We start from the raw sequence: 12,752 nt of genomic DNA, 5'->3' as shown, positions 1-12,752 counted from the left end.
TATTATATACAATTTGTTATGTATATAATATTGAATTTATATAATTTATTTTTTCTTGAACATGTTTTAAAATTCATATATATTTATAAAAATTAAATTCTTTATAGATATTTTTTCGTTTTTTTTATATAATTACATTTTTCTTTTCTTTTCTCATTTTGGAGAGAAATGTCATCTGAACTTGTTTTGAAATTCATTATTAATTTATTGACATATTAATAGTTTATTAATATATCCATTTTATAAATATTTATTCACATATAGAATATAATAACACATAATTGATTTTATATGTATTTATATATAGTATCAAATATTTTTATTACGATATAATGATTTAATTCAGATTTTTAGATGAAATGTGGTCTAAACATATTTCTGAACATATTTAAAAAAGAATTTTCTATATATTTGTTTATAAAATTGTATTTCCTAATATTATATGTATTTATTTATCTGAACATTTTAAAATGTATTTTATAATTTCTAAAACATATTATATATATTATATATTATTTATATAAAAAATATTATTTCAGTTGTTATGTATATAATATTGCATTGATATCATTTTATTTTTATTTTAACTTTTTTTTTCTTGAACATGTTTTAAAATTCAAATATTTATTTATAAAAATATAATTCTGTATATAATTTCTTTAGTTTCTTTTGAGTTTGGAGTTCATTATCAAATTCATTTTTAATTTATTAATAGAATATCTATAAATACTATAAATATGTATTCATACACTGAATATTAATTCTATGTAATTCATTTTATATAAATTTATATGCACAATATAATATGATTTTTTTCTCTTTTTTGAGGTTAAAAAGCAATATGTACATATTTTTGAAAATATTTTAAAATTATTATTTTTTTTAATTTATTTAAAATTCAAAGATTTTGTGGTTTTGTGGTCATGTTTTAAAATTAATTTTATATAAATAACATTTTAAAATAGAATTTCTTTATAGAATTTTTTTTGAGTGAAATGTCATCTGAATTTGTTTGTAAAATGTATTAATTAATTTATTAATTAATTTATTAACAGATTAATAGATTATTATAATCCATATATTTATTATAGAATATAATGTTTTTATATATTATGATTTATTTTGATTTTGATTGGGAGGTAAAATGTGATCTAAACATATTTCTAAACATATTTAAACATTTATTTTCTATATATTTATTTATAAAATTGTTTCTATTTATATATTTTTATGAATATTATGAATCAAATTTAATTTTATATAATAAATTATAAAATACAATTTTCATTTCTATTTTAGTTTGTATTGAATTTGCCAGATCCACCCCAAATTGCATGAAGTTGTGTTTTTGAAGCTACCTGCTCTCCTTTCAGCGTCTGTGTTATGGTGACATTTTCTCCATCAAAGCGGTAAACCGTTACTCGGCCGCTGTGGTTAAACCGCGGTGCACCTGTGATGTACAGCACCCCGTTGGGTGTGTCTGCAGACTGCACATCATAACCTACAAGCAAAACCACACTGCATCCTTTACCACCACACAACTAACCCAACCTCACAGCTACTTACAGCAGTCTGCACACTCATTACCAAACAGCTGGGGCCCAAATCATAAACGGTTTCATTACAGCAGACACAGACATTGTTGGGAATAATGCTAGAATAAACCAGCTTGACTGATTATAAATCTTTTTCTCAAACAAGCATTTGTTAAACGGTGCTTCCGCGCAGCTCGTTCTCTAAACACGTATCAGGCAGAGACATTTTAACTAACTGCTTTTGTTTCATTCGGGAGCAACATCCTTAAAAGGGGATGTGCAGAGACTGAGAGGGCTTGCACTTGGCGTGTGAGTGTTTATGGGACGGCAGAAGATCGTGACAATGTGTTTAGACTACTAGCACCATACTGTCCTGTTGTAAGCTTCTTTGTCTCTCTAACGAGAATATTATGACAAATACAAAATTCCTGCTATGTATATACAACTTTGTATTGTTGATTATTTGGTACCCAAGAAGAAGAACTACCAGTCAAAAGTATTTGAACAGTAACATTTTTTAAGTTTTTTAAAGAAGTTTCTTCTGCTCACCAAGCCTGCATTTGTTTGATCCAAAGTACAGCAAAAACAGTACAATTTTGAAATATTTTTTACTATTTAAAATGACTTTTTTATTTTCTATTTGAATATATATTTAAAAAGTAATTTATAGAAACATATTATAGTTATCAACATTTATAACAGTAGATATGTTTTTTTATGATTCTTGGATGAATTGTATGATCTAAAGATCAACATTTATCTGAAATAAAAAGCTTTTGCAAACTTATACCATTTGTTTGGGAATGAAATTATAGAAATTAATACTTTTATTTAGCGAGGATGCTTTAAATTTATCAAAAGTGATGATTAAGAAATTTATAATGTTACAATAGATTTCTATTTCAGATAAATGCTGTTCTTCTGAACTTTCTATTCGTTAAAGAAACCTGAAAAATTCTACTCTACTATTCTATCTTGCTGTTTTTAACATAATAATAATACATGTTTTTCAGAATATTCGAATGATTTCTGAAGGATCATGTGACTGGAGTAATGATGCTAAAAATGCAGCTTTGAAATCACAGGAATAAATTACATTTTAAAATATATTCAAATAGAAACCTGTTTATTTAAATAGTAAAAATATTTTACTGTTTTTGTTGTACTTCAAATAAATTCAGGCTTGGTGAGCAAAAGAGACTTCTTTAAAAAACAACCAGCTTGTAGTTCAAAAACCTTTGACTGGTAGTGTACAATTATTCAAGGCTTTGGCTTATCGCCTTTCTAGCAGGGTTGCCATGTTTTGAAAAACAACTCACTGCAACAGTGTTAAATTAGCACAATTCCGCGGGAAAACCGCAGACTTGGCAACACTGCTTTCTAGGCTTCTACACTGTAAAAAAGATTTGTTTCAAAAAGTTGTTTCAACTCTAAATAATTTGTTACCTCGCTGACTTTTTAGTTTAGTCAACAAAAATATTCCAGTTGTCACTTAAATTAACATTAGGTAACTTTTTACTTAAAAATTAAGTCAGCGGGGTTACAAATTATTTTAAGCTGAAACAACTTTTTGAAACAAATCTTTTTTTTAAAGTGTAGGCTTTAACTAGGTGTGAAGTTAGAGGTATAGCTAGTTACTAAAGCTGTTAGCAACAAAACTAAAGCTTTTGGTGCCATGGATTGGACACAAACTCCAAATCAGTGATTTGTGGACATTCAAAACGGATTCACAACATTTGCCAAATCCATCATCCGCCCTGCATCATTTCCTTTCAACTTAGACAATTAAAAGAGATTACCATCCTTACCTACATATCCTGCCGTGCCTTCGTATCTCTGCACTGACGGGTCATGGAAGGTGTTTTTTTTGGGAACAACAAACTCTTGCCCTTCTTGCATCACTACAGTCCCATTCCAGTCGAAAGCGCCCACGGCTCCCAGCATCACACCTGCCTGTCAGAAAGACATATATTAAAGGAATAGTCCAGGTTTAGTATGCATGTCAATCAAGCACAGTTGACATTTTGTTTACCATATTTGATGAGATCTATGTACGTGCTTTAAAACTGTTTATACAACAGTTCTTTCTGGTCCTCGAATCTGACTGGCTGATAAAAATGCGATATTAGAGAGATATCAGAACTCCAACAGCTGTTTCACAGTTTGTAATCGTATCACTCCGCTTGCAGTACTTCTTACAGTGAGTGTCATGGCGGACGCCAAATCAACTGTAATTTTATAAATAATACTGTTTTTGTGTCACAGAATGTAGTTTTAAGAGGTTTTCAGGTGAAAATGTACTTGTTTACAGTTTAAACATGCAGTTTGTCAATAAAGATAGCGTCTATTTAAAAATTTGTGTCAACGTTTTCGGACATGTGAGCTCCAGATCGGCAGAAACAGTTCAGAAATTATGACTATGCCCGAGAGCAGTAGCCTGGCTAACGCCAAACCACGTCATGACAACGTCATGATTCGTGGTTTGGGAACCACATGTTCATTTTCTCGTATTTGAGGCGTGGTTTACGAATGCCCAGAGCCATTTATTGGGCGCTATAAATGTCTATCAAATGCGCCTGTGCGTAGCTCATAGCCAATCGTTTCAATTATACCGGATGACGTAGGCAGAAATTGAGTTCTAAACTACTTAGAACACTATCTAAGGCCGTGTTCACACACGTCTTTTTTATAACTGCCAGCGTCTGTTTTATATTATAACCCTATGCAGTAAACCGTCTTTTCAAAAAAGCCCTAAGCGTTTTTTTTAAACGCCACCGCCAGCGTCTTTTTCTGCAGCTCAGAGCGTCTTTTTAGGTTGAAAAAAGTTGAATTTTTCTAAAGTAAACGTCCTACGTCAAGCGCTTTTTTGACAGCTGACCAATGACAAGCGAGTAGCTAGACCTTTCGTTTCCATAACAACAAGAAAAAATGGGAAAGGTGCCGTTAAATAGACTTTTATTTTATTGTTGTGAACTAGATTTGTCTCCCCGTTAACTTCAAAAATTGACGTGCAGCATTTCTAGCTTCTTGAGCCGCACATCGACTTGTACAGTAGCGCCATTAAACATGAGACATAAGTTGTTTAAGGTAAATCTAACGAGTAGTCTTTGATCTCATTAAACTATTGTTCCAGAGAAGATAGTTTTGGCAAAATCTCATCATGTTTATGTAAATGTATTGCTGTATGTCAGAGCGCTGCCTGTGTACATTTGACTGAATTGCCTAGCAAATTTTATGATGGCTGTTGTTGTTTATTATATATTATTATTCAATAAATTATGTTTTATATAAAATAGTAGTATTTAACACTGTATTTAAAATATAAATAACAATAGTATTTAAAAGTGTTTAGTATTGAGAAAAGGTGTTTGTGTTCATGTTCGTAATGGTGATTTTAGTTACATTGTTCTGCCATTAGATGGCGAAAAGAGACTGTTACTGTTGGCAGTAAAGACTTTTATACTGAAAAATAAATGCCATTAGAAACTAAAGTTATTTTTAGTTTCAACAACAGCTTGACGCAGCTAACAAATACGGTGAGCAGCGCTGTCATCGGAAATCACAGATGAAAGACTAATAATGTTACGACAAAGATAACGCTTTCCTCAACAGACATTTAAACTAACGTTTCTTTTTTGAGCTGGAGAATGAATGCTGTATCAGATGCAGGTAATCACCCCTGCCTAGTCCTCTCTCTCATAATACTCTACTACACATAATACAGTGAGCTTGCAGTAATACAATAAGCTTTTCAATGAAGCAACTCAACTTGTTCGTTACTAGTTCTAAAGTGACATTTTGGAATTAGTAACGGAGGCTTGGGCTCAGCTGTTAAGAAAGTAGTTCTGCACAAAAGAGGGCTTTTAAAGACACTCTGCTGTTATTTTATGTATTTACACACCCGTGCTGTCGAACTGTTGTATAAATGCAATATCACACGAGTAGATGTGAGATATGGCTGTATATCGGCACACTGTGATTACTTACAGCCGAATCACAGCAGTGCCGACATACAGCCATATCTCATGTATACTCGTGTGATATTGCTTATTTATATGTGAATGAAAGACCTAAATAAAATCTGTTCATCAAATAATATCATTGTGTTTCTTTAGGAGACTTCAAGGGTTAGTTCACCCAAAATGAAAATTAGCCCATTATTTACTCACCCTCAAGGCATCCTATGTGTATATGACTTCCTTCTTTCAGATGAATACAATCAGAGTTATATTAGAAAATTATCCTGGCACTTCCAAGCTCTATTATGGCAATGGACAGGTGTTTCTTGTGAACAGTCCAAAAAAAATTCCAATAAAGTGCATCCATCCATAAAAAAAAGTGCCTCACACGGCTCCGCGGGGGTGAATAAAGGTTTCTTGTAACGAATTGATGTGTTTTTGTAAGAAAAATATTCATATTTAAAAAGCAATAATCACTTTTCTCTAGCTTGTGGCAACTATCATACATGTAAGCCGTTCTGGCCATGTGATGTAGGACGTCGGCGTTGCGCTGGTGAGTCTCGCACAAACCAATGTTTGTTTACAGGAGCAAAGGAAGTAATGTTTTCTTACTTTATCAAAGAAAAAAACAGTCTCCCCTTAGCCTATATTGAAATCCTCCATCATTCTACTACGTGATTGTTGTTTGTTTACCTCTCTTCACTGCATGTTTGCGTTTGTCACTTCTGAGTGGCACATGCGCAACACCGATGTCCGCCCAGGATGGCTTGCATGTACGAGTTAGCGTAAACCAGAGAAAAGTGATTATTACACAAACACATCAATTTGCTACATGAGGCTTTTATTTACCCACCGGAGCCGTGAGGAGCACTTTTTTATTATGGATGGATGCACTTTATTGGACTTCTTTTGGACTGCTGAACAGAACAGCTGCCCACTGCCATTATAAAGATTGGAACAAATTTTATTATAACTCCGATTGGATTCGACTGAAAGAAAAAGGTCATATACACCTAGAATGCCTTAAGGGTGAGTAAATCATGGGATAATTTTCATTTTTGGGTAAACTATCCCTTTAAAGTTCTCCAAAACCTGGCTCCATTTACTTCTATAAGTGCCACACCCCAAACTCCATCTGTGCCATTCTTACTGGAAGGTCCAACATGTTTACAGACTACCCAGCGATGCAAAAAAAATTTGCTAGTGAAATAACACTGCTGTCTCTGTCAAATTGAGAAAGGATGTGGCACACTGACAGACTCAGAGTACTTCCTTCTGTGATTCATAAGCAAACACTGAAGCGTTTGCACGTTTCCTCTGTAGTTACGCGTGACACACCAGCAGCAGGATGTCAAAATGAAGTAAAGCAGACAACAGGACCAGCTCAGAATCTCATCTTATCTGATATATATTACAATAGTCAAGACAGCAGACTGACAAGAGACTTACTTTAGACGTGTGAGCGCTGAATCCCGACTGAGACATTTCCATCTCGAAGGAGGAGGTGTGTTTCTCAGTCGTGGCTGTTAGACAAAGGCACAGGTTTTTTGGAAAAAAAAAAATGCCCTGGTTAACATTTAACATTTTAAATATTAATTACATATTTGCATCCTTACTTTAAAGGAATCATTCACCCAAAATGAAAAATGTAAACATTACTCCTCAGGCCATCCAAGATGTAGATGAGTTTGTTTCTTCATCAGAACAGATTTGAAGAAATTCAGCATAACCAATGGATCCTCTGCAGTAAATGGGTGCTGTCAGAATCAGAGTCCAAACAGCTAATAAAAAGAGAAGAGAAGTTGCGTGTGTCTAAGAAACAAATCCATCATTAAGATGATTTTCTATTATTAAACTATCACTTCCAGTAAAAAAGTCCATCCCCTCTTGTCCTCTTGCATCAAAATCCACCCATATATTGGTTTATAAATGTTTTAGACCATTTTTGGTTTTAACATTTCTATCCTGATTCAGATGAGACGAGTTTTTCACTAGAGATAGCAATATTATGAATAGAGTACTCGTATTTGCCCGGAAGCAACAGTTTGAGGTTAAAAACGTCTTATTGATAGATTTGTTTCTTACACACATGCAACTTTTCACTTCACAAAACATTAATTGAAAGACTGGAGTGGTGTGGATCACTTGCGGATTATCGTGATGTTTTTATCAGCTGTTTGCCTTCTCATTCTGACGGCACCCATTCACTGCAGAGGATCCATTGGTGAGCAAGCGATGCTAAATTTCTCCAAATCTGTTTCCATGAAGAAAACAAACATACCTAGATGATAAGTAAATTGACAGCGAATTCTCATTTTTAGGTGAACTTTAATTTTTTATTGTCTGATCATTTTTTATCATCTGCCATGTGAAAATGTACCTGTTTGAACTTTTTCGCAAGATGTCAAACAAATACCGCCATGTACGTGAGATATTTGATGTGAAATGTACATTGAGTGGCGCTAAAAGAGTGTCTTTTTCACGGAACAGATGAACGTACACATGGTACATTTTATGTGACTTTGGTTTTGTACATATCACTGCAGTTCTGACTTGAAATGTGTGTTGAGTGGTGCTATAACTCTAATGCTCCATGACGTTTTTAAATAACATACCATCTGCACTACATCTAAACCTACCCAATAGTACGAACAAAAGCAAATGGGATGTAAAAACACGTATGCAAACATGCCGCTTTAGCTTGTTTTTAAATCTCTAATTTTTTTAGCTTTTGGATTTAGGATTTGTACCCAAGGATTCCACATCCTAAGTCCATTTCCGTACCTACCGAGCAAGCATGTTACATCCGGAATGCGAAACATATGGAGCCGTTATCATAACAGTGTACGAAAACAATTACAAGTGCTCTCTGTTTTAACACCTCTAGTGTTCATTTCTGTTGGAAACTGCAGTGAGATTAAAAAGTATATAAGTTGTAAATGTTTTTAGAAAATAACCGATCGTTTTGCTAGATAAGACCCTCCTTTCTCAGCTGGGATCAATTAGAGCCCTTTGAAGCTGCATTTAAAGGAACCGTATGTAGGATTGTGGCCAAAACTGGTACTGCAATCACATTCAAAATACTGTAGAATGGTGTATCCCCTCCCGCTCCCCCCTGACTCGAGGTTGCCAGCTAAGCTGCAGGAGTAGGCTGCAATAAGGAGCTTCCAACGGCAAGTGACACACAGTAATTTGTTTTTCTTCTGTTAATTATGTTTATGCTTCACAAGAGATGTTTTGCGAAGTAATTATGTATCGCAAAAATTTACAGATGGCGATTAGCCAAATATTTCGCAAAGATGTACTGTAATACCACATTTCAGTCGGAACATAGGTTGTTTTCCAACCCTGCTAGTGGTGCGATATAAAGCTTTTTATGAACGCATTTAGCATGGCCGACCGCGGAAAATCCACTGAGTACTGAAGCAAAGTTAGCCAAACATAGATGAATCTTACCTGTTCAGGAAAAAATTACCAACGAAAGCGTCTTTCTTCAAATTCTTCTCCGTTTTCAGCCGTCTCCATCTTTCAAAGGCATATCCTATACCAATCCTTGTTTTATTTCGGACTTTGTCACGACGTATTTCGGTTTCAAAACGAGGTCTTTTTCGTTTCGTAACGTTATATATGTTTAATCCGACACGTTAGTATAGCCGCAGCTGTAACAGAGCTGGCAACCCGTCTCACGAAACTCTACTGACTTCGTGATTGGTAGATAGCTGGAGGGTGGAGCCTCAGACCAAAACACAAAACGACAACAATAACATCAGTTGAGGGCTGCAACTCTCACTTTTAAAGGACAATATCCTGGCCAGACCACTGTTGTCAGTGATATAAGTATTTGAAATGAACATGATTTCTTAATGTCTAGTGACATTTCAGGGCCATTTTATGATTAACTGACATAAATTTCTTACATATGGTTCCTTTAAACTGCATTTTGGAAGTTCAAACTCGGGGGCACCATAGAAGTGACCATCTGAAATGTTTCCTCAAAAAACACAATTTCTTTATGACAGAAGAAAGAAAGACATGAACATCTTGGATGACAAGGGGGTGAGTACATTATCTGTAAATTTTTGTTCTGAAGGTGAACTACTCCTTTAATGCTTCTAAACATTTCTGTTGTGTTATATTAAGTATGTTACCCTCTAAAGCAAAGATCTTGCTTCCTAAGGCATCCACGATGGTCACCAATGCCAATTCATCCGACACATTGAAGAAATGATCGCTTTTTTGATCGCTAGCAATGAATTCAATTTCATCAATGAACTTCTTTATTTCTTCAATGCTTTTATTCTGTCGATTGTAGTCGCCAAGGACCTACAAAAGACAAAATTACATGTGGCATGTTAAAAATCTACTGAAACTACTGAATCCATGCACCACAGTTTTAATGGATGAATATACTTACAGCAACAGCGAATCGCTCAATCCCATCTTTTTCACACTCATCAGTGACATTTTTCAAATTAAAGTGGTCATGTGACTCGCCATCAGTGACAATCACCATGACTTTTTTGACCCCTGGTCTTGCTCCTCGCTCCACTGTAAAGGCCTCTTTCCTTTAGAAAATAAACAACATTTGGGTCAAGAATCTGTACAAAGTTTACAACTTCCTTTGTTTGAATTGACACTTTGAAAATGATGATTATTAGTGGATTTTTCTGAATTTCTTATTCCCCCTTTTGCTTGATAATCATATTATCCAGAATACATTTTAAACTTTTAAATTGAAAATTAGATTTTGAATTAATTTTTTTGATACCTTGCTGTATCAATGCCAAGAGCTGTCATGGTTTTGTGGCCGGTTCTTTGAGGTATCTTAGCAGCTTCCTCAAGAAGGTCGTTTTTGTTACTGAACTGACTGAGGTTGAAGACGTGGCCGACATCATCTCCGTACGACACAATGCCCACCTGTAGAAGCAAAACCCAGAAACTCACACATAAAGCTTGGCGGTGCTACCAGACAAGAGTTGGGGTGGGCCTCAGACACACTGTTGTCTCTCTCTGCTAAACGACTCTGTCTGTGCTGACTCAAAAGTGAAGTCATTCCCTCAAAAAAGCCCTGCTAACGTTTATTTAACCATGGAATATGTGGTCTTCCCTCAGCTCAATGTCCTGGAGCCGTATTTTCCAGTGGTGTGCTCAAGAAAGCCTTTATTTCCCTCAAATCCAACCACCCAGTAGCTTCTCCATGGAAAGTCTTTATGTAATACTCCTTGTAATGATGTTAGTGTAAGCTGATGACAGTTCCACTTATGTGCGACTAACTGCACACAACTTTGACAAAACACATCACAAGTACACAGTTTAGAAAACGATTTAAAAGCCAACCACTAACAATTCTACATAAAGGGTTATTTCACCCAAAAATGAATAAACTAATAAAAACGAATAAAAATAATATAATTTCTTATTTACTATATTGAAAAAGTTAAAAATATAGCTGCAAGCAGTAATTACTGGGATTCAAGTGCTTTGAGACATTTAAGCACATATGAAAAAGAAATTACACATTATTTACCAAGCCTGTAACCACCTAAATCAATCATTTAAAAAGCATTTTTGGCAAACCCTGGTAATTTACCATGAAAATATGTTGTTTTTTAACGTTTATGACTGTTATAGCGCCAGCTGTGGTCCGATCTCCCTAAAATTTTGCATGCTTGTTTAGAATCACCTGTCTCATGTGCTCACCAGGTTTCGTGAAGTTTTGAGTTTTCGTTTAGGCTTTAGGATATATTTGGACAGCCCCCTTTTCTAAATGACCTGGTTATAGCTTCCCAAATAGTACATTTTTACCCTTTTTTTAAATAATTATTGACCTAGAGAGTTACAGATAGTGAAAAAAACTAGTTTGCAAAAGTAGTTTCTTCTAAAATGTTTTAATCATTTAACAAACGGTTTGATTGACAGCAGTGGTTCTAGATATAAAGTAGTTCGGAACAAGGAGGTCTATCATATGATATGAATATTGTCTGTATGTGTAAAAAAAACCACGCAATATACAAACATTTACACCTTTAAAAAATTCAATATTGACCCCAGTGGCCGATTTCTTTCAAATTTCTCCTGTGAGTCAAACAGGCCCACGGAGTTTCGTTCCAAACGACCTTCATTAACCTTGTCTAAAATAGATTCGGCACATGGCGGACATGGTTTTTGAGATACACCAATGTCCTTACAACCACTTGTGGCACTTTGGACCAAGACCGTGAATACCGATTTTCATGTTAGTAGGACAAATAGTTTTTATGTTTTTAAGTTTTTTATGTTTTTTTTTCCCTCTTATAGAGCCACCAAGTGGCCAAGCTCCGCGACTTTTTTTTCATGTGACCTCAGATTTAGCTTGTACATACACATTGTGAGTTTGGTGAAGATATCTCATTCTGTTCAAAAGTTATAGCCGTTTTAGCTTGTTTAGAATCATCTGTCGCATGTGCTCACCAGGTTTCGAGTTTTCATTTAGGCTTTATAGGCTTTTGGGTATATTTAGACAGGCCCCTTTTCTAAACGATCCCGTTATAGCTTCCCAAATGGTACATTTCAACCTTTTTTTTTATAATTGTTGACCTAGAGAGTCCAGAGAATTACACTGCAGTGTTTTTTTTTTCCCGATTGAGCGAAAAAAACTAAGGCTAGCTTGCAAAAGTATTTATTTATTTTTTTTCAATCATTTAACAAATGTTTTGACTGACACCAGTGGTGCTAGATGCAAAGTTGTTCGGAATGAGAAGCTCTATCGTTTGATATGAATATTTCGTATCGTATTGATATGAATACATTTACACCCTTAAAAAATTCAATATTGACCCCAGTGGCCGATTTCTTTTAAATTTCTCATAGACCTTTAGGGCCATGAGTCAAACAAGCCAGCAGAGTTTCGTTCCGATCAACCTCCATTAACCTTAATAGATGCTCAAAGTTCATTGGCCTATGGCAGCCATGTTTTTTTGAGATATGCAAATGTCCTTATAGCCACTTGTGGCACTTTGGACCAAGACCTGTGTACCGATTTTCATGTCAATAGGACAAATGGTTCCATAGTTATGGCCGTTTTTAGGTTTTTTTCCCTCTTATAGCGCCACCAAGTGGCCAAGCTCCGCGACTTTTTTTTCATGGTGACCTCAGATTTAGCTCGTATATACACATTATGAGTTTGGTGAAGATATCTCATTCTGTTTAAAAGTTATAGCCGTTTTAGCTTGTTTAGAATCATCTGTCGCATGTGCTCACCAGGTTTCGTAAAGTTTTG

General features: G+C 34.8%; 1 protein-coding gene across 1 annotated transcript in view; it reads right to left on the bottom strand.

The window, feature by feature from the left end:
• The window catches only part of itga1 (integrin, alpha 1), a 77,275-nt gene that overhangs the window by 26,279 nt on the left and 38,244 nt on the right, over nucleotides 1-12,752 (bottom strand). The window contains exons 7-12 of the mRNA XM_073829792.1: nucleotides 10,263-10,411; nucleotides 9,909-10,059; nucleotides 9,643-9,817; nucleotides 6,944-7,017; nucleotides 3,344-3,488; nucleotides 1,359-1,501 (exon numbers count right to left, since the gene is read on the bottom strand). Of these exons, the coding sequence (XP_073685893.1) occupies nucleotides 1,359-1,501; nucleotides 3,344-3,488; nucleotides 6,944-7,017; nucleotides 9,643-9,817; nucleotides 9,909-10,059; nucleotides 10,263-10,411 (837 nt within the window). The remainder of the gene's footprint in view (nucleotides 1-1,358; nucleotides 1,502-3,343; nucleotides 3,489-6,943; nucleotides 7,018-9,642; nucleotides 9,818-9,908; nucleotides 10,060-10,262; nucleotides 10,412-12,752) is intronic.

The sequence above is a fragment of the Garra rufa genome, chromosome 23, assembly GCF_049309525.1.
Source record: "Garra rufa chromosome 23, GarRuf1.0, whole genome shotgun sequence".
Taxonomy (NCBI): Eukaryota; Metazoa; Chordata; class Actinopteri; order Cypriniformes; family Cyprinidae; genus Garra; species Garra rufa.
Note: the sequence above shows the minus strand (reverse complement) of the source record. Positions and strands in the feature narration are given on the sequence as shown.